This window comes from Hemicordylus capensis, chromosome 4 (assembly GCF_027244095.1).
Source record: "Hemicordylus capensis ecotype Gifberg chromosome 4, rHemCap1.1.pri, whole genome shotgun sequence".
NCBI lineage: Eukaryota > Metazoa > Chordata > Lepidosauria > Squamata > Cordylidae > Hemicordylus > Hemicordylus capensis.
This window is the reverse complement of record NC_069660.1, coordinates 306542865-306566033: the sequence shown is the minus strand read 5'-3', so window position 1 is coordinate 306566033 and position 23169 is coordinate 306542865. Positions and strand designations below refer to the sequence as shown.

The following is a 23169-nucleotide window of genomic DNA, read 5'->3' as shown; positions in this document are numbered from 1 at the left end:
CAGCTTGGATGACTTTAAAAGGGGCTTAGACAGATTCATGGAGGACAAGTCTATCAATGGCTACTTGTCTGATGGCTGTGGGCCATCTCCAGCCTCAGAGGCACAATGCCTCTCAATACCAGTTGCAGGGGAGTAACAGCAGGAGAGAGGGCATGCACATACCGCTTGCCTGTCGGCTCCCCAGAGGCATCTGGTGGACCACTGTGCAAAACAGAATGCTGGACTAGATAGGCCTTGGGCCTGATCCAGCAGGGCTGTTCTTATGATTTAACCCTGAAATAAAGCATCTGCAAAAGGCAAACTTGAAGACAAAAGGAGGACAGTGATTTACCAGGAATGGGTTTTGGGAAAAGGGGAAATTCTCTCTAAATAGGAACCATTGGACCATGTGCTTGATATGCCTCTTTGAACATCTTGGAAGAAGAGTAGAAGGCATGCATAATGAACATTGGGGAACTGACTGCACTTCCTCTGGCTTTGGAGATTGCATGAGGCATTGTTGTTCCACACAATTTAAAGCCTATGTTTGGAACCACAATACTAGGAACTGCCCTTCCCCCTTTGTCTTTCTCAAAAGTGAAATATGAAGGATAATGAGAACTGTAGCTGTTAGCACTGGCTGTAGCTATTCTACACTTCCATGGGCTGATATATTGCACAAACATCTCTCTGCATTGCAATGAAATATGCACACAATTGTGAAACAGTGCTCTTGTGCGAACGAGTGGAATTGTGCAGAGTTGTGCAATGGGTGACTATTATATCCAGTGGCCATCCATTGCAGGAGTTCATTTAAACTATTGTGTGTGTTTGCGCAAATATTTTTATGCAGCTGTGAACATGGTTTATTACAACGCAGATGGAAGTTTGCATGGTATGTCAGCCATGCAATTATAGAATACACATAGCCCTGACTTTAGTTTGAGAATAAATAAGAGAAAGAAGCATTGCTGCGGCGGAATAGAATGGTATGTAATGACTTTGCAGGGAAAATATATGTGACTTCGCCCAGTGATTTCATTCCAAATGGTGTTTAATCATAATGGGAAAAACCCGATGATGAGGACAATGACGATGGCAATGATAAATCTCAAATGCATACGACACTGGTCACTTTCCTTCTTCTTCTTCTTCTTCTCCTCTGCTGACAGACTAAATTGTGAAATGAGTCGCCACAGCAACATCATTTGTTTGTAAAGACATTCTGCAAAAAATAAATAAATGCTTAATTATGTTTGTAACCATTCCTGACTCCAGTGCTGTGACTCAACTTTTGGGTACATTATTTGTCGTTCAGTGAGAGTTTAATGCCCCCAAGTGCTACATATTTCTTTCTCCAGACACAGGGAGCATCGTATGTTTCAATGCCCCTAATAGGAAACCTACAGTACGGATGTGAGAGCCAGATCGCTTTGAGCCAGGCTCGGTGTTGAGCCAGCCCAGTTTGGGTGATCTGAATTCATACCGACCCAGCCCCCCAAAGGAAAGTGCTGGTCCAAATTCGAACTAGACTGGCCCCCAGTTTGAAGAAGCCGGCTCAGGTATACTTGTAAAGGGGAATCCTTGAGGATTCCCCTTTACAAGTAAGGTCATCCCTAATCCTAATGGTAAAGGCAGCGCAGGTGGTGGGGGTAGCTAAAGAAAGCGGCCTTCATCAGCCTCTGTACCTTTAGATGAGGCGGCAGAGACAGCGGAGAAGTGGTGGAGAAGCATCAGAGAAGGTCGGAAGTGGGGGCTCCTGCAAGCCCCCTGCTGGCCACCCAAATGACAGCTCGGGCTGTGGCCCGAACGGCCAGATCTCACACCCCTACCCTACAGATGGTTTTATTTCTTTAACTTGCTGTAGTTGTAGTCCAATCTAACTGTAAGCACTCAGATATGTGAAATCAAATCTCTCTCTGTAGCTGGGATTCCCAACCATGGTTCCCCAGATGTTGGACTACAACTCCCATTATCCCCAACCACAAGGGCTGAAGGCTGGAGTAATGGGAGTTGTAGTCCAACAACATCTGGGGAACCAAGATTGGGAGTCTCTGCTGCTCCAGATAGGAACATAAGAGCAGCCCTGTTGGATCAGACCAAAAGTCTATTAGTCTAGCCCCTTGCTCCTCAAAGTGGTCTGCCTGATGCCTCAAGGAAGCCCACCAGAAGGGTATGATGGCCTCCCCTGCATCGCTGCTGCCTACCAACTAGTATTCAGTGACATATTACGTCTGAACATGTAGGCTCCATCTAGTCAATGTGATGAAAATCTGTTATAAGTGACCAGTTCTTCTCCATGGATTTGTCTGATCCTCTTCTAAAGCAATCTAAAGCAAGTGGCTCTCATTACCCTTGATGGCAGAGAATGTCATGAATTAATTATGTGTTGCGTGAAGGAGGACATTCAACTAGATTAGTTGACATAAGCCGTATTCAGGCAGTGGCTAACATGCAGCTCAGTGCCCTGTCTATGGAAGAGGGACATGTGTGTGTGTGGCTCCCACCCCAGCCAAGAGCCCATCCTCACTGTGAGCAGTGCAGAGGGGAGCTGCTGTGTGCACACTAAGGTCTGTGTAATTACTGTTGTGCCTCCACCGTGAGTATTCCCAGTGATGGGGCAGTGCAGCAACCATGATGCATACTTAAGTGTGCATTTGGCAGCCCCCACCATCAATTGCTGCAAAGATGGGCCTCTTGGCTATGGCAGAAGCAGCAGGCTTGTGTCTCTCTTCCATAGGCAGCACACTGTTAGCCACTGTTTTATATCTGTGTACAGATGTCATAAGGACAGCCCTGCTGGGTCAGGAGGTCTCTCTAGTCCAGCTTCCTGTTTCACGCAGTGGCCCACCAGATGCCTCTGTGAAGCCCACAAGCAAGAGGTGAAGGCAAGCCCTCTCTCCTGCTGTGGCTCCCCTGCAAGTGGTCTTCAGAAGCATCTTGCCTCTGAGGCTGGAGGTGACTCATAGCTGTCAGACTGGAAGCCATCAATAGACTTGTCCTCCCTGAATTTGTCTAAGCCCCTTTTAAAGCCATCCAAGCTAGTGGCCATCACCCTGTGGCAGAGAATTCCATAGATTAATGATGCACTGTGTGAAAAAGTATTTCCTTTTGTCAGCCCTAAATTTCCTGGCCTTCAGTTTCATGGGATGACCTGTGGTTCTAGTGTTGTTAGAAAGGGACAAAAACTGTTCTTTATCTTCTCTCTCTACTCCATGGATGATTTTATACACCAAAATCATGTCTCCCCTAGTTGCTTCTTTTCCAAACTAAAAATCCCCAGATGCTGTACCAGTCCCTTGCCAGATGTCTATGCACGTTGTTGTTGTAGTTGTTAATTCGATTTCTATACCGCCCTTCCAAAAATGGCTCAGGGTGGTTTACACAGAGAAATAATAAATAAATAAGATGGCTCCCTGTCCCCAAAGGGCTCACAATCTAAAAACTAAAAACAAGATAGACACCAGCAACAGTCACTGGAGGTACTGTGCTGGGGGTGGATAGGGCCAGTTACTCTCCCCCTGCTAAATAAAGAGAATCACCATGGTAAAAGGTGCCTCTTTACCCAGTTAGCAGGGGCAATACATGCACATGTATTTGTGTGAATGACTGTGTGCATTCATTTTAGAAGTGCACCTGGGTAGAGGCCCCCTCAGATGTTATATATGGATAGAAAATGCACTATTGTACGTGCATTGAACACAATGTATCAGTAACTGTAGCCCGATTCAGACGCTAAGCTGTATGAGTATACAAATGGCTGTACACACATATATGTCTGTGGTCTGTACACTCATACATGTGTTTGTGTGCATGTCTGTACTGTGTTCATGGTAAAAGTGATCCAGCCTTTCAAATGCATGGTACTGATAGGAAGTGTACTTCTGTACCTGCATTCAGCATAACATGTGAATGACTGTACCTGTGTACAGATCTGTACCTGTGTACACTGTGCACTGATTGTATGCGTGTTCAAAATAATGTGTGAATGGGCCTTGTATGGCACAGATCTGTATGTGTGTACACTGTACACAGATTTTATGTGTATTCAATGTGATGTGTTTTAACTTGTTTTATGCTATTGTTAACCGCCCAGAGACGAAAGTTTAGGGCGGGGCGGTGTACAAATCTGATAAATAAATAAATATGTGAATAGGGCTATATATGCAGATCTGGAGTCACATTTTCCTCAAGCCATTAAACTCATTGCATAACCTTAGGCCAGTCATTCCCAGTCAAGAAGCACATTGGGTGAGTCACAATCTCTCAGTTTAACTTACCTCACCGTGTTGGTGTGAGGATAGAATTGGATAACCATATATACGCTGATGCTGCAGTTGCTCCCTGAAGGAAGGGTGGGAGATGTATACTCAAGTCAAGTCCATGTATTGTCATGCAGCAATTGGCCATTACACAAAACCCACCAGAAAAACAAATCTTGTACATTGAACATTAAAAAGAGCTGCAAATTATTACAAAAAACCAAAAATCATTAAGCCAGGGAAATACCAAAATCTCTTTGATGAGCCACAATGATCCATAGCATTCTCTATAGCTTTAGAATGCACTAACAGTGCGAAAGCAAGTAATTTTGTGGTTGGAGTTATATAAGGGAATGGGGCTGTAACTCTGTGGTAGAGCATCTGTTTGGCATGCAGAAGGTCCCAGGTTCAATCCTGGGCATCTGCAGGAAAGCCTGGGAGATACTCCTGTCTGGAACCTTTTTGAGCCACAGCCAGGCAGCGTAGGCAATGCTGAGCTAGACGGACCAATGGTCTTGTATATAAAGCAGGTTCCTATGTTCCATTTAGATGATATTGTATATTAAAGGTAAAGTGTGCCTTTGAATTGGTGTTGACTCCTGGCGCCCGCCCACAGAGCCCTGTGGTTGACTTTGGTAGAACACAGGAGGGGTTTACCATTGCCATGTCCTGCATAGTATTGAGATGATGCCTTTCAGCATCTTCCTAGATCACTGCTGCCCGATATAGATGTTTCCCATAGTCTGGGAAACATACCAGCGGGGATTCGAACCGGCAACCTCTGGCTTGCTAGCCAGGTCATTTCCCCGCTGCACAATTAGGGTCAACTCTAAAGCCTGAGTTGATTAATGAGTGGGATTCTACTCATAATAAAGGCAGGTCATTGAATAATTAAAAAATTTCAGTTCAAACTCCCTAATTTATATAGCTGTGTATGTGTACCTATCTGCCTACACAGAGACATTTGGCATCTCATTTATATTTCCTTCCCTTGTTTCTTCCAGACAGCAGCTCAAGCGGTTTTATTTATGTGCATGAACACCGCTGGAATCTTCATTAGCTACCTATCAGACCGAGCCCAGCGCCAAGCCTTCTTAGAGACCCGAAGATGTGTAGAAGCCAGGTTGAGACTGGAAACCGAAAACCAGAGACAGGTAAGGTTAATGGAGCATATGAAGATTCTGGGGGACTGGCCAGATTAGTCTGTTGCGGCAAACCAGAACAAGAGCAGTAGCCCTAATCATGAGTGGTCTTCAACACTTGTACAATCTGTGACTAGTAAAAAGGAAGCTGAAAGGGAAAGTCAGGAGGGTCAAATCACTTGAAGAAGCATGGAACTTATTCGAAACCAAAAGAATAGAATCTTAGTAGTTGGACTTGGTATACGGCAGCTTCATATGAGTGAGGTCCCACATGCATGTTTAACTGGAAGATCAAGGGAAATGCTGCATGTGTGAAAGAGCCATGACAAAAAACTTGCAGATGATAACAAACTCTTTAGGGTAGTGAAATCCAAAACAGATTGTGAGGAGCTCCCAAAGGATCTCTTCAAACTGGGTGAATGGGCAACAAAATGGCAAATGCGGTTCAGTGCTGGCAAGCGTAAAGTGATGCACATTGGGACAAAAAACCCCAACTTCAAGTATACGTTGATGGGATCTGAGCTGTCGGTGACTGTCTAGGAGAGGGATCTTGGGATCATGGCGGGCAGCTCGTTGAATGTGTCGACTCAATGAGTGGCAGCTGTGAAAAAGGCCAATTCCATGCTAGGGATCATTAGGAAGGGGACTGAAAATAAAAATGCTAATATTATAATGCCCTTATACAAAACCATGGTGTGGCCGCACCTGGTGTACTGTGTACAATTCTGGTCACCACATCTAAAAAAAGGACACTGTAGAACTGGAAAAGGTGCAGAAGAGGGCAACCAAGATGATCAGGGGCCTAGAGCACCTTTCTTATGAGTCAAGGCTACAACACCTGGGGCTATTTAGTTTAGAAAAAAGACGGCTGCGGGGAGACATGATAGTGGTCTATAAAATCATGCATGGTGTGGAGAAAGTGTATAGAGAGAAAAATCTTCTCCTTCTCACATAATACTAGAACCAGTGGTCATCCCATGAAATTGATTGCCAGGAAATTAAGGACCAGCAATTGGAGGTACCTTTTCACACAACACATAATCAACTTGTGGAATTCTCTGCCACAAGATATGGTGACAGCCAACAATCTAGATGGCTTTAAGAGGGGTTTGGATAACTTCATGGAAGGGAGGTCTATCATCGGCTACTAGTTGGAGGGCTATAGGTGGGCCACTGTGTGTAACAGGATGCTGGACTCGATTGGCCTTGGGCCTGATCCAGCAGGGCTGTTCTTATCTTCTTGTATTCTTATCCCCACCTCTATTCCATGACAGGAATACAGTCTAAAGCCCTATTCAAAAGCTGGCCTGGATCAAGGAATGGATTGACCACAAAGACCAAAATGTGCTGGCTCATTAATCATTCACCAGCCCATGCAGCTCTACTAGATGAATGACCAGCCTGCAGGCAGCAGGTTTTCATTAATGCTGGGACAGGGTGCAATGAGAGAAAGTGGAGCAAATGGATCTGCAAGAAGGAGTGGAAGCTGTGCCTCAATTGCCTGCCCCCGCCCCAGGCTTGTTAGGACAATGTGCTTCATTAATGTGCACCAGAGCATCTCTTCTCCAGTGTAACATTGTGCACATTATTTCCAAGGGGCTTCGTCAACCAAGTTTTTGCTGACATAGGAGTGTGGGTGGGGATCCTTATGCTTCCACTGCATTGTGCCATATTTGAGTGGTTATGTTCAACACAGAGACAAACTGTGTACAATGTATGCACATACAGATCTCTGTGTACACACAGCACAAAGTCTGAATAGGGTTTCTGGATTGAGTGGAGGCAGACAATTTTGCCTCCACATAGTGGCTGCATTTGCACATGATGTGGAATCACGGGTTCAGTGGACCCGCAATTTCTCTCCCCCACCCCCTGCCACTCTCCTGTCCAAATTTGGATGAAATGGAGTGCTGAGAACCTGCAGTCAGCGAGACTATAGAGGGGAGGGTGAACGGCCTATGTGAACTTCCTTCTTTCATGAAGGACAGCCTGCACTGCCAGTGACAGCTGGAGAGAGGGAAGAGCTTCTACCCTCAACTCTGGTTGCCGAAGAGTGGGACTGCGGTGCTGCGTTCGGATGTAACACTAGCACCACAAAACGAGTTAAAGGCGGTGAAACTTACGACAAACCGAAGGTATCAATCGGAGTGTGGGGAGGGAAACCACGGCTCCATTTTTTCTCTTAACTGTTGTTGCGCACATTCAGATGTACTCAAATTGAAATCGGAGGCCCCTTGAACTCTAGTTTTGTTTTACGTGAGAATGAGTCCAATTTGTGAATCAGCCCTGATGTGGATAGGGGAAACTAGACACACACAAAAAAATACTTTAGTGGAACTTTGCTTCCTACTCCAAAATCCCTTCCAAAATAGCTTCTTTCCAGCTGCATGCCAATTCTATCCTTTCATTCTTGATTTTCCAGAGAATTTCCATTCCTCCTCTGATGCTCTCATATTTTCTGCATGCTGTAATTAAGTAGTCTCCAGGAAAAAGAGATCTGAAGTACTGGGGGGAAATGCTTATCTACTTTGCAGTATTCATCAAGCTCTCATGCCTCTTCTTTTTAATCAGCAGCCAGTACTTGGCGGAAACTTTAATGCAAGGGCAGATCTGCCTGGAATTGGGAAGGCATTTTAAGAGGGTTTAAATGAATCTAAACATAATCACTGAGGGGATAGAAATGACTTTAAATGGAGGATAAAGATCAGAGCAGTGACAAAATACTCAACATTTTAATGTCCTAATGTTTCCAAACGTGTTAATGTGACCCCCGCCCCACCCCCACCCCGCCGCCCAGAAAACCATTGTGAAACAGCTGAGAATATTACAGGATGTTTCCCAGAACCAACTGCAATTAGAAGGGGTTCCATGGTGGATGAGCAGGGTTTCCTCACTAGGCAAGCCACCGTGTTCTCCTTTGCTGGCCACGCCCCTAGGCAAGAGCCAGAGCTGATGCCATCCCACCTCCCTACTGGCCCCACCTCTGCCTCTCCAGCCTAATCACTGCCCTCTTCCTCCTCACTGCCACCCTCAGTTGCTGGAGTGTGCTGCCATTCTTGGCTGCTTGCAAGGTGTGCACAATGCAGTATGGAGTGTGCCTCTGGCAGCGGTGGACGGCTGGACCATCTGTTACTGCTGCCCTCCTAAGCCAGTAATGCTTCTCTTCCCTCTCTTTCTCTCCAGCGGTCTCCTTTTTCCCTCCAGCAAGAAATCTGTCTGCTCTTCAGGGTGCCCACATTCGCTGCCTCATGACACAGTTGCTGCCTGAGGCCACCGTCTCAGTTGGCCTCATGGGGGAGCCACCCTTAGAGAAATTTTCTTTGAAAGTAAGAAGTTTGATCACCACTGTAGTAGAGAAAACGACAGCCTCCTGAGGCCTCTTGAAGACAACAAGGAGCTTCACACGACCTGTGTGAAGCACCAGACTTAACTGTAGCACCAGACGGGGTTTGGTGGGGAGAGTGGGCTTAGCCCACTCAGGACGCAGCTGGTGCAGCAGCAGATTCCCAAAGTGGGATTGGGAGGATGAGGTCCTCCTGCGTCCCACAAGGCACGGCGCAGGCAGCAAAGAGGCAGCCTGCAGCAGCACTCCTCTACCTGGCTACACTGTACACTGGACTCTATGGCTGTCACTCCTGGCAGCTACTCCAACAGCGGCAGTGCTGCAGACGACCAAAACATGGGATAGTACGGACTCCTTTTCTCCCCCTACCTCAGTTTTTGTCCAGGCAGGGGATCTGGGCTACCCAGCTACTATCCCTGTGCTAATTTGACGCCTGTAATGGGAGAGTGGGCTTAGCCCACTCTCCCTGCACATGAGCAGTCGCTTGTTGCTGGACAGCCAGATAGCCCGCCCACACGAGCAGCTGCTCTGGTCGGCCACTTCTCCATTGGGGAGCTCCAGGGGTTGGGGAAGGGGAGCACCGCCGTGCGACGCCCCGCCACCCAAACCCCAGGAAGGTACGGCATGAGTGTGTGGTGCCTTCCTGGGGTCCACCCTGCCTCTCCCCCCCACCCCGAGTGTGTTAGCTGCGGCTGGCTGACACACGATCAAAAGTACGAAGTTAATGGAGTGCTCGCTCTGTTAACCTCGTTTAGGGGTAGGGGTTTTTAGGCGGGCTAGCCACCAGAGAACCACCGGGCTTACCCACGAGCGCATTGGTTCTCACAACCACATGAAAGCGGGCTGGGCTGCATTAGCCCACTTTTGCGCGGTCGTGTGAATAGCTTCAGTGGCTTAGTTACTGCACAGTACCCCGCTGATGGAAGAGCAGGGCGCACATACTGGCGCCATCTTATTCCAAACCCTTTCATTGCTATTAGCGGACACAGAGAGCCTCCATGGCTCCTCTAAGGATTGCATGGGAATGTAGTTACCCTCCTCCCATCATTCCCAATGGGAGCAGGCCTGCTGCAGCACTTGTGCCATCCTAATTCACAAACAGTGGCAATACGGTTTGGAATTGGATGGAGCCAGTGTGCATGCCCCTCTCCTCCATTGGTGGGGTGCCATGCAGTATCTAAGCCCATCAGATTTATGGTGTATAAGCTTTCATGGACTAGAGCCTAATTCATCAGGCACAGGAAGTGTTATCCTCAGCTGGCAGATACATCCATCCAAATGGATGGCTGCAGAGGGGAAAAAATGTCAGTAACAGAGACAAAAGGCATGGAATGAGAGTGATGCAAGGCCTCTTTTGGCATTCAGATTGTGTGCATACTGAATAAGGTCAGTCACACAACCAAAGTGGGGAGACTTGCCTTTCCCCAGACAATTGGAGCCTCTCTGGGGCTCTGCCACATATGTACCCATGTGACTGGTGCCACAGCAGACTCCCAAAGTGGGATTGGGAGGAGGAAGTCCTCCTGCATCCCACAAGGTACAGTGCAGGCAGTGGAGAGGCAGCCTGCAGCAGTGCAACAGCACTCCTCTACTTGGCTACACTGTAAACTGGACTCTATGGCGGTCACTACTGGGAGCCATTCCCACAGCCGCAGTGCTGCAGACGACCAAAACATGAGATAGGATGGACTCCTTTCCCCTCCTACCTCATTTTTTGCCCAGGTAGGGGATCTGGGCTACCCAGCTACTATCCCTGCGCTAATTTAATGCCTGTAATGGGAGAGGAATCCAGTGGCCACATTTGCATGTAACACAGAACCACAGTTGAATGGGATAGAGGTTCACAAGCATTATGTCAGAATGCATGGAAATGTGGTTTGGTGTGGTGTCAAAGCTGAAGTTTCTGATTTGTAACTCCAATCTGAACCCTCAGGTTGTAGTGAGTTTCATCGCTGCAACCCAAGGTTGGACACACCCTGCCGTATGTCTGAATTCAGATCCGCAGGCTGTGTCCTCAGGAGCTAGAGTTGAGGGAGGAAGCTCCTCCCTCAACTCTGGTTGTGATTGGCTATGTGGGCTGTCCTTCACAGAAGAAGGAAGCCCACACAGCCAGTTCCCCCTCCTCGCTGCAGTCTTGCTGACTTCAGAGTGTGCTCTCCATGAAGTCTGAATTCAGACAAGAGAGCAGAGGGAGGGGAAGCAGAAATGCGGGTACATTGGACCCACGGTTCCATATTGTGTTTGAATGCAGCCATTGTCTCTATTCAGGCCTAAATATATAGAAACAAACTTCCTGATAATTTCTATTTCAGTAATTTCATGCTAGTGTCTCCCTTTGAAGTCCCTTCACTGAAACATTGTGACTTTCAGGTCAGCAAGTAACAGCTAATTGCGTTTCTTTTAAAAGACAACCAAAGAATAATAGCTTTCTGAGGTTAGAAACCCCCTCCTGGACATCATTTTGCATGCACGGCAACTATCACAACTACTCACTGGCTGTACTGAAGACCTCCAGGTATAAGATTATGAGTCACCACACTTGGAGCTGGAGGACCATGTCAGGCTATTTATAATCTATCAGTCAGGCACAGAACAGGAAGTTTAACTCTGTTCCCCCCACCTCCTCAAACAACTTAAGGTGTATAATAAGCATTGTCCTAGAGGGACAAAGATAGTTGAACCTATCCTTTTCTGGGCAAAGTTTGCTGGAATGAGCCAAATGAATCTTGACATCAAGCCTTCGTGTGTGAAGTGGTTTCTGTCTCTGGAGTCTTATCTCAAAACTGGTGTGTACTTAAGTAGGGAGACAAATGTGGGTTAGGGAAGAGTATGAAATGAACTTAACACTCAGGGGGTCAAAGAGGGAAAAGGTGCTAAAAGGGACTGTTCTCTGTAGAGTGTATTGAAGGAATGAGAGGTTAATTAATGAAGACATTGGCTTTGGTATATGTGCTCCAAGGAAGTATCTGTAGAGAGCCTTTTAAGGAGAGCAGATGATGATTATAAGGAACACTCAATGTAAGTTTAACTGAATGTTCATAGACAAATGTTGTTCAAGTGAAAAATGGAGATTCTAGTATCCTCAAAACATGGATGTGTTAAGAGAGAATGGTGCTGGTACTGTCAATAGGTCTGACTGATCCTTCATAAGAACATAAGAACAGCCCTGCTGGATCAGGCCCAAGGCCCATCTAGTCCAGCATCCTGTTTCACATAGTGGCCCACCAGATGCCGCTGAACGCCTACAGGCAGGAGTTGAGGGCAAGCCCTCTCTCTTGCTGTTACTCCCCTGCAACTGGTATTTAAAGGCAATATCCTTCAAATTAATCCCTGTATACGTTATGTGTGTGGTGGGGGGAGGACACATCAAGCCCTTTCTTACAATCAGTGAGAAGGAGCTTGAGGACAAGTGGGGAGGAAGGCTTGAAACGCTTACCTTCCTGCAGTCGATCATTGCTCTGGGTCTGGGCACTCAGACGTGCAGTTGCCTCCTCTGGCAGCATGGAGGGTTGGGGACAGGATGCATCTTCCGGCCCCCAGAAATCCTATGATGCACCACATGAGTGCACGGTGCATTGTGGGTATCCCTCTGGCAGTGGGCAGGAGCCCTGCAGTCTCCCAGCCAGTGCTGGCAGACAATCAAATAAGTGGGCTGAAAGAACCGCTCGCTCCCTTAACCCTGTTTAAGAGGCTGGCCTCTTTGGCGGGTTTGCTGTCAAAGCACCGCTGGAATCAGGCACATATAACATGCTAACATGGCAAAGAGGCACCTTTTAACATGGTGATTCTCTTCATTTAGCAATGGGAGAGTAACTGGCCCTATCCACCCCCAGCACAGTACTTCCAGTGACTGTTGCTGGTGTGTGTCTTATGTTTCTTTTTAGAATGTGAGCCCTTTGGGGACAGGGAGCCATCTTATTTATTATTTATTTATTATTCTCTGTGTAAACCACCCTGAGCCATTTTTGGAAGGGTGGTATAGAAATCAAATCAAATTTAAAAAATCAAAATTCCCAGTGGTTCATACAATCAGCCAGGACTGGGCTTGGCCGCTTTAGCTCAGTTTTGGCTTACCATAAGAACAGCATCATTGTTTACAAGGTTTTTGCACCACTGGTTTGCAAATGCTGTCGGTGAATTCTGATGTATATGCAGACTAAGATTAAAACCAGGGACTGTCGTGAAAAAACAAATACTCCATTCCCATGGCTGAGAGGCTGTGGAGAAATTATATTTTCCTGCTTACTTTTATTCTCACTTCTAAATAAGTATGTTTAAAGCAAACAGTACTGCTCTTTGATCCCTTCCCTGAATGCATCATTTGATTTGCTTCCTACAAGGCCAGTGCCGGAAACTGGAGACATAATTTTTCAGATTCAGTGTCTGTGTCAGGCAGGTGCCTGTTTGTGATACGCATGCAACATTTTAATCATGCGTTTGTCTGAAAAACAGTTTCTCTCCTATGCAGAGATCAATGGCCAAGGATCAATGTAATAGTTAAAGAGATATCATAGAGATTTTTCACTCTAAGACCAGCTTTGCAATCTGCATTACAGATGAACATCCTATTGAGTGATGAATGGATTCCTTCAGTTCCAATCTGTAATTATTCTAAGATTGTGATATCCCTTTGCTAATTCCACTTGGAAATCTGGATTCTGGAATAGTGATGTGCACTATTCCTAGTAGGAGGGGTGTGTGAATCAATTTGAGTACAAGATTCAGATTCCTCCTATTAATTCCCCCAGATTCTCAGCTTTCATTTTTTTTAAAAAAAAGCTAAGCTAAGCTCTAGAAGTGGAGCTATGGAGCAAAAGGTGTGGTCACTATTTTTCAAGTGTTTGGATTCTTTGGTGTATAATAACCTTTCCTCAATGAATCCCTATGAGGATTCATTACACACCTTCATTTCTTCTATTGGCTGTCTTTGGACAGTGCCAACTGTCAACTGCCTTGTGCCAACTACACCCCCCTCCCACCTGCAAGGCTGTGGGGTACTACTCAGTTTATGTTCTATGAATTTTTTTCAAGTGTTTAGTCTCTGGTGTCTAATAACCTTTCCTCATAATGAATCCCTATGAGGATTCATTACACACCAAAGAGTCTAAACACCTCAAAAAAATCCTAAGCTATAAACTGAGTACCCAGTGGCCTGTGGGTTGCGGGGGTAGTTGGCACATGGGATGCCACTAATTCCCCACACACAAAGCAGTGGGGTCAAAATGTGTAATGAAGACAACAAAGAATCCTAAAATATAAACTGAGTACCCGGTGGCTTGTGGGTTGGGGTAGTTGGCACATGGCAGGTGGCACTGTCCAATGACAGTAAAAATTAGAAGAGATAGAGGCATAAAAAGAATCCTCATAGGGACTCATTATGAGGAAAGATTATTAGACACCAAAGAATCTAAACACTTCAATATTCCTTAAAAAATAAATTGAGTACCCACTGCCTTGCAGGTGGGGGTGGGGTGTAGTTGGCACATGGAAGTTGACAGTTGGCACTATCCAATGAACAATGAACTGTCAAAATGAACAGAAGAAATGAAGCTGTGCAATGAATCCTCATAGGGATTCATTATGAGGAAAAGTTATTATACACCAAAGAATCCAAACACTTGAAAAATAGTGACTGCACATTTTGCTCTATAACTCTACTTCTACAAGTGCTAGAGCTTAGCTTCTTTTTAAAAAAAAAAAATTAAAGTTGGGGATCCATGTTAGGGTTAGGATACGGCAACGTCAAATCCCCATGATTTCCAATGGCAGAAATGTACAAAATCAGTCAAAATTTAAAAAAAACCCATTAAATATCAACCAAGTGCCCCACTGCCTTGAAATTTGAGTGGTAGGTGGCACCCATGGGGACCTATCCACCACCAAAATATGGTGCCCCTAGAGCCTTTATAAGTGGTTTGAATTGATTCAAATCCAAACTGAATTGAATCAAATTCAAATCGAATCTGGCATGATTCAGGGGGACAGATTCAGACATAAAACAAAACAGAGGTGATTCAATTCGGCACAAATCGAATTGAAAAAAAATAATTAATGCACATCTCTAATTCCTAGTTTTCAAAATCATTTTTTCAAAATGTACAATTTTAGAAGAAAACAATAAAAGGAAAGAGGGAACAGAGCTACACAATATTTGCCTCTTTCTTTCAGGCAGTGCAGAATTCGTAGCACAGCATGGACTGGAATGGGGGTGGAAATGCTAGAAGAGTCTCCTCTCCCTCTTCCAGCCTGACAAATTCCAGAAATATAATGGAAAAATAACAGATTCTAAAAGTTTCGTTTTTGCTCCAGAAAACATCACTGGAAAAGTGGAACCTGGGAATCTGGGATGGAATCCAGTACAGTGGATTTCGTAAACATCTCAAGAATGGATGTGAACACAGGGTTACGGCCTTGCCTGCTCCCCCCCCCCCCGCATTATTTCAATCTTATTTTAATTATACAACAGATACTGTTTAATCCAAAGAATAAAATTAATACCAGGATGAAACAAATAATGCAAGTTTAAGAAATGCAACCCTGTTGGAATAAGTGGCAGACATCCTGACTAATGAAGTGCACATGTAAGTAAGATGTGCAGAAGCACCCCTCACTCGTCTTCTCCATCCTCCTGCACCTGCTTTATTGTGCCAGAAGGCAAAGAGCCTGGGGCGCACCTTGTGCCCTGAAAGCACTTAGTGGCTGTATTCACATGTAACACAATTAAATTCTTTTAAATATCTAGGAGTGGTATTTCACTCGTCAGGATCACGTAGTCCTCATCTTTATTCCACTTTGATGACGGCTCATCTTACTACTAATCTTATTACATCTTTTTATTACTCGAGGGAAACTTCTTTTATCCCGCAGCCGTTAAATTATTTGCCACCAAAGTCCATCCCAAATTGTTGTATGGTGCTCAGTTAGGAGCGGTCAGAAATTTTTCGTCTTTAGAAGTTCTGCCATCTAAATTTCTGAGATCGATATATCGGTCCCTTGCTGTGTTCCTCCTGTTGTGCTGAGAAGAGAGGTGGGCTTGATTAGAATGGTGACCTGTTACTGGAGAACCATCTTCTTATTGTAGTTAAAATTTGTGTTTTCCTGTGTGGGTTTGGCCTCTCTTATAAACATCGATTCGTTTAGGTTTAAGTGGTCCACCCTGATCAGTGACAAATTGGCACATTATAGGTTCTCTACAGAGGAAATTTTTTTAATGGGTTATGACTGGGCCAGGAGGGAAATTAAGCAACGTATTATAGATATAGATCTCCAGGAGAAGGTTGCTCTTCTGCCTAGGAATGTGCATTTGGGGGAGCAAACATTTAGTTGTAACCCTGCAAGTTATCTGTGTTTTGTTATTGTTCCCAAATTTAGATGCATTTTGACTTTAGCTCAATTGGATGTGCTTCCCTCAACTGTTTTGGAGGGCAGATTTAAAGGCATTCCTTTCCCTGCCTGTCTATGTCCTTGCGGAAGAGGCCAAGTGGAGACCAGTGTGCATTCTATTTTATATTGTGATTTTTATTGGGATGCCCGTTTAGGATTAATTTCCCCTTTGTTGACTGATTTTACAGGGCATCCTGATGATTTTCATTTGAAGTTTTTATTAGCCAGTCCTGATGAGAATGTTATTAATAGAGTGGCCAGGTACTGTTATATAATTTGTACAATCCGATCTGGTTTTTAAATGTTTGATGTTCATGTACCTGTTTATTTTTTTTCTCTTTTTGTGTATTTGCTTCTTCTTTGTGTTTTTCTACTCTTGTCTATGACCGTAATAAAGATTGGATTGGATTGTAACACAGAATCGGAGTTGAATGGGCCAGAGATTCCCAAAGCATTACATGCAAATGCTCCCTGAAGAGCTTTGCCATGCTCCCTCCCTCAGTATTATTTAAAAAACCCACTAAAGACACACCTTTTTAAGGATGCTTTTTAATGTTCCACCTTTGGTTATATCTGGGAGGTTTTTTAGATTTTAGTTTTTATAATTTTCAGTTTTTAGCTTTTAAAATAACTTTTAATTCGAACTTAATACCGATTGTGGTTTTTAACTTGACTTGTAACTTGTTTACTCCATTTGGTTAATTTTATGGCTTCTATTGTATATTGTTTTCTATTTCATTGTTGTGAGCTGCCCTGAGCAGTAGTGCACTGTAGGGGTGTGCAAACAGGTTCAATGTTGAATGTGTTCGACATCAAACCAGTTTGGTCCGACTGTTCAGGGTGAAACTGAACCTCCCCTCTGTTTGGTCCAACCCAGGACCGAACACCCCCCCAATGTTTGGGGGGTTCGCGAGCTGACATAGTAAAAAAATATTTTTTTTAACCTTTACTCCCCTCGGGGGAGTTCCTGGAGGTGGGGGGGTCTGTGGAGGATCCCCCTCCCCCTGCTGGACTCTGTAATCATCCCTCGGCTGGTTCGGCCACTCTTTGGCCAGTTTTCGGCCTATACCCGACAGCCTGATGGCCATTATACAGCCCGCACACCTGCGCACATGGCCTCTGCTGCAAAAAATTTTTTTTTACTATGTCAGCTCACAGCCCCACCCCCGGACTGAACCAGACCAGTGGGGTTCGAGGGGGTTCCAGATCGAACTGGCCCGGTTGGGTTCGAGGCCGGTCTGGCCTTGAACCCATTTTGTGCACATCCCTAGTGTACTGGAGGAACGGGACATAAATATTTTAAATTTTAAAAAATACAAACGCGTGCAAATGCGGTGTGGTGCAGAAACATATCCAAAGTTTCAGACTTCTGACTCCAGTCTGAACCCTTCTGTTGCAGTGAGTTTTCTCGCTGTAACCCGAGGTTGGACACAACCTGCATTGTGTCTGAATGCAGAACCGCTGGCTGCATCCCCTTCAGCTCCTCCCTTAACTCCATCCATGATTGGCTGTGCAGGCTGCCCTTCAAGCAAGAAGGAAGCCTGCAGAGCCAGATCCCCCTCCTCTCTGCAGTCTCACTGACTGCAAAGAAATCGCTCTCAGTTACATCTGAATTCGGATGGGAGAGTGTGTGTGTGGGGGTGGGTGGGTGGGTGGGGGGGGGTTATGAAACTGCGGAACCACTGGACAAGCAGTTCCACATTATGTGTGAATGCTGCCAGTAAGATAAGAAATGCATCACAGAATTCTGACTTGATCTTACTTAGTAAGTTAGTTTTGATCTTACTTGGTAATATCAGCAATGCATCACACAAGAGTGAAATTGCCCATGTTCTTGTGGACTGCTGGGATCCGATGCATTGTATGCACATATTTATCACCCAGATTAACAATAGAGGGGGCTGTAGCTCAGCGATCAATTACATCATGGTTCGCATGCAGAAGGTCCCAGGTTTAATCTCTGGCATTTCTAGATGAGGCTGAAAAAGACCGTTGACTGAAATCCTGGAAAGCTGCCGTCAGTCGGTGTGGATCAGGGGTTCCCAACTGAGGGTACTTGTAACCCTGGGGTACCTGAAGGGCTCTCAGGGGATACTCAGCATCCTCCTGCCTCTCCATGTTGCAGCTATACTTTTTGTTCCCCATCTGAGGATCACCAGTTTGAAGCCAATGCATCCTTTTTTTATGCATTTGATGCAGGAGGGGAGGGAGAAGGCTGAAGATCCTCCTCCTCCTCTTCCTCCTCCTCCTTGGTTCCTGATTGACAGGCTACATGCTGAAGCTCAGCCTAGCCCGCAGCCTGACTGACAGGCTTCAGAAAATTGGCACTGAGTACGCCATCTGAAATTAATGGGACATGTAACCATGCCCCATTAATTTCAGTGGAAGTACTCATGAGTCCCTTAGTCTGGATGTAAGCCAGTGATGTATGTACACTCTCTCTCTCTCTCTCTCTCTCTCTCTCTCTCTCTCTCTCTCTCTCTGGAGTACGTGAGCTGAAGGTTTGCAACAGGGGTACATTTCATTGATTTGTTTATTTATTTGTTTGTTTAACATATTTCTATGCTGCCCAAATCTTGCCTCTCTGGGTGGTTTACAATTAAAATTGTATAAACATTAAAATCATTAACCTTAAAATAATTGAAAATCCAACATCAAAAGTATTAAAACTATACATCCAATTAAAAGCCTGAGCGAATAAATGTGTCTTCAGTGCCCTTTTTAAAGTTGCCCGAGATAGGAAGGCTCTGATCTCAACACGGAGCACATTCCAAAGCCCAGAGGCAGCTACGGAGAAGGCCCGTCCCTGAGTAGCCAACATACGAGTCAGTGGCAACTGCCGATGTACCTCTCCAGAAGATCTCAACGGGCAATGGAAGAAGACGTTAAGGCTCTACCCACGATCAGTGGGTAGAGCTGAAAGGGGTTGAGCTGGGAGATCAGCGGCTTGGCTCTGGTGCTCCTGCCACAGCTTGCCTGGCAGCTCTGGGGTTCGGGTGGAGGGAAGTGCCGCCGCATGGTGCCCCCCCCCCGGAACCTCAGTAATGCACCACGCGAGTGTGCAGTGCATCCCTCGGATCTCCCTTCCCCTCTCCCCGCTACCCGAGCGTGCCTGCAGCCATGATGGACACACGATTGCTGAAATGAGATTAACGCAGTACTCATTTAAGGGGGAGGGTATTTAGGTGGGCTTGCCACCATGGAGCCACTGGGCTCGCCCACAAGCCTGCTGGTTCTCATGAGCGAGAAAAACTGGGCTAAGGGAGCCCAGCCCGGTTTTGCTTGCTCGTGAGAATAGCTTCATTCTCTTCAAAACCCAGGGCCTAAGCTGTTTAAGGCTTTATAGGTAATAAACCAGCACGTTGTATTTTGCCTGGAAACCTATCGGCAGCCAGTGTAGCTGTTTCGAAATATGGTCTCTCTGCGATGACTCAGAGACCAACCTAGCCACCGCATTCTGTACCAACTGCAGTTTCTGGACTATGTACAAAATCAGCAAAATCAGTACAAAAAAGAGTGCATTGCAGAAGTTCAGTCTGGAGGATACCAGCATATATACCACTGTTTTGAGGTCATTCATGACAAGAAATCTAGCCACGACATTTCTTAAATAAAGTTTGGAGAACCCCCCTGGTGTAATCAGTAATGGGCTAGATGGAGCAAGGGTCTGACTCCGGATAAAGAAGCTTCATGTGTGTTCACCCTCTAAGTTGGGCTGCACCAAATGTTTTCTGCTTTGGGGCTGAAACAAAGGTGAAGTTGGGCGTTCTGTGCATTCAACTTGACATTTTGTAGGATTCAGAAAATGAGATGGAGGCAAAACCAGCTCCCTATCATGGCAGTCATAGTAATTGTCAACAATGGCATCCTTCTCTCAGTAAATGATGGCCACCATGTTTCCCCCTCCTCTGGAAGTCATTTGAAAAGCAGGAGGTGGTTGGGATGCTGCCTGTGGATGTGGTGTACATGTCCTGCACATGATGCCAGATCTGCTGCCAGAACTGCCCTTAGCACTGTGAGGCCCTAACACATGGCAAGAGGACTGTGCCAGGGGGCACTAGTGGGACTACTGACTCTTCTGCAATTGCATGTTGTGCACTACTTCCATTATTCCCACTAGAAGTAGCATGCAACATGTGATTGTGTGAGAAGTCAGTAGTTCTGGTTCCTCCCTCTTGCTCACCACTGTTGCCACCTGTGTTAGAGTCCTGCAATGGTGCAGGCAGTTTTGGAACCATCCATGTTACAATGTGGGACATAGGAAGCTGCCTTATACTGTGTCAGACCATTGATCTGTCAAGCTCAGTATTGTTTTCACTGATTGGCAGCAGCTTTCTAAGATTTCAGGCAGGGATTGAACCTGGGACTTGGACAACTCCAAGAGAGAGCAAGAGTCAGGCCAGGGATCAGTACCTTAGAGAGTTCCAAACAGGCAAGGCTGATCTGGAGAGTAACACCAAAGCAGTTAAGATATTGTTCCAGTAAAGGTTTGGAGTCTCCTGCACGCTTATGTAGGTTGCTGGCAACGTGGGGTATTTGATTCCCACTCTAGAGAAGCTTCTGTGGTTTAAAGAGGCCTTGCTTGATTTTACAGGTGCTGATTCTGCCTGGTCCTCAGGGGGCTCCTCCACCTTGAAGGATCAGAGCAGAGCCAGAGCCTCAGGGCTTGGAAGGTGTGGTGGAGGCAGCTCCTTGGGTCCTCTCCAGGGGCGTAGCAAGGTTGTAGGGGGCCCAGAGACGAGATTTTAAAATGCCCCCCCCCATCACTGCCTTCCTCTCCTCCTGGCCCAGTGTCTCTGCTAACTATCCCAACTAGTTAAAAGGTGAAGTGTGCCATCAAGTCAGTTTTGACTCCTGGCACCCACAGAGCCCTGTGGTTTTCTTTGGTAGAATACAGAAGGGGTTTACCATTGCCTCCTCCCACACAGTATGAGATGATGGCTTTCAGCAGCTTCCTATATCACTGCTACCCTATATAGTACCAGTGGGGAGCTAAACTGGCAACCTTCTGCTTGTTAGTCAAGCATTTCCCTGCTGCGCCACTTAAGGTGGCAACTACCCCATCCCCAACGTGTAAATTAGTGACTCGTTTCATCTCAGCCCTCATTCTAAAAAGGTTATGGCTGAAAATCAAACTTTCAGTTTTTCTTATCTTATTTCTCTGCTTATTCCATGAGATCTGCCTCTCGTCCTTCACCCCATTTGCCTGATTTCAGTTCATGTGTAGCATTCTGCAGGCTCTTCTCATACTGTTCCTCAAAGCATGCACTGGAATTTGGTGATAAGGAGATTAAAAGAATTCTCACGTCCCTCTTTCACTCTTCCTGATGCATTTCTTCATCCCTGTGTGAGATTTTAAGGCTGGAGCCTGTTACTGATTTGGAAGAGTTTCCAATGCAGGCTGCCAAAGAATAGCATTATCTTCACCCCTATAGTGCAGACGAAATATGTCAGTGATCTTCAGAGGTTATTGGCAGCATTACAGAGGTTTAAAAGAGACTGGCAAAGGTTTAAACAAGTCCTATGCATGCTTACTTGGTAAATGGATAGGTTTAAATCAAGACACTTCCCAAGAATATTTGGAAATTGCAGCAAAATGCAGCATATTGGATTTTGTCTGGAGCTCCCCATTGGGAGCATAGCGTGCCCATTTTGAACGAGTTGCACTGGCTGACCATTTGTTTCTCCAAATCAAGGTGCTGGTTATTACCTTCCAAACCCTTAATGGTTTTGGCCTTGGTTACCTGAAGGAATGTCTGCTCTTGAAGGTTTCTGACCACTTGACAAGGTCATCAGAGGGGACTCCATGTGCCGACACTGAGAAAGGTTTGATTGTCAGGCATACAGGACAGGGCCTTCTCATTCATTGCCTCCAGGCTTTATAATGCCCTCCTGGTCATCATCCACTCCTTGGCCTTCCTTGTTACCTTTTCATTGGAACTGAAGATAGCCAGGCTTTTGCCCTCTAGGGGGTGCTGTTTTTACTAGGGGTGTGGAATTCGGATTTTTGGTGATTCAGTTCAGGACCTGAACCGAATCACCCCTGTTCTGTTTTGTGCCCGAATATGGGCCACCCGAATCACCCTTGATTCGGTTTGGATTCGGATTTAACCCGAATCCGAATCTGAATCAATTTGGGGGGAAAGGGGCCCAGGGGCAAAATTTTGGGGTGGGGTGATAGTGCCCAATGGGTGGAGTCTACCACCCCAATTTCAGGGGAATTGGGCAAAGGGCTGATTTTTGGGAGGAATTTTTGAAGTTTTAGTGACTTTGGGGCAGTTCGGGGGCATAGCATGGGATCTGGGCAAAAGGAGTGGGGTGGGGTGGTAGTGCCTAATTGGTGCAGGCTACCACCCCAATTTCAGGGGGATTGGGCAAAGGGCTGATTTTGGGGAAATTTCTGAAGTTTTCATGTCTTTGGGGCAGATTGGGGCAGAAATTGGGGCCTGGGGCAGAATAGTGGGGTGGGGTGGTAGTGCCTAATGGGTGGAGGCTACCACCCCAATTTCAGGGGGATTGGACAAAGGGCTGATTTTTTGAGAATTTTTGAAGTTTTAGTGACTTTGGGGCAGTTTGGGGGCAGAAAGTGGATCTGCCCCAAAAGAGTGGGGTGGGGTGGTAGTGCCTAATGGGTGGAGGCTACCACCCCAATTTCAGGGGGATTGGGCAGAGGGCTGATTTTTTGGGAATATTTGAAGTTTTGGTGTCATTGGGGCAGATTGGGGGCAGAAAGTGTATCTGCCCCAAAGGAGTGGGGTGGGCTGGTAGATAGTGCCTAATGGGTGGAGGCTACCACCCATCCCCAATTTCAGAGTGATTGGGCAGAGGGGTGAATTTTGGTGAATTTCTGAGGTTTGTCTTCATAAGGTGAAGTGTGCTAAATTGATTACTTCCTCATATTCATAGTAATTGAGAGTGTGAAAAAGTGAAAGGGGGGTCATGAGAGTTGTTTAATTGAAAAAAATCTCATTTGCTATGATAGAATGAGAATTCACACCTCAGAAGTTTCCCCAAAATCAGCCCTTTGCCCAATCCCCCTGAAATTGGGGTGGTAGCCTGC

At 45.9% G+C, this 23169-nt stretch overlaps 1 protein-coding gene across 3 annotated transcripts in view; it reads left to right on the top strand.

The window, feature by feature from the left end:
- Positions 1–23169, top strand: part of ADCY8 (adenylate cyclase 8) — a 196553-nt gene that overhangs the window by 49317 nt on the left and 124067 nt on the right. For all 3 annotated transcript variants that reach the window (XR_008306004.1, XM_053244776.1, XM_053244775.1), the window contains exon 2: positions 5246–5395. Coding sequence is in view for 2 of the 3 variants with exons in the window: in XM_053244776.1 (XP_053100751.1) it covers positions 5246–5395 (150 nt within the window). In the remaining variant the exon portion in view is untranslated. The remainder of the gene's footprint in view (positions 1–5245; positions 5396–23169) is intronic.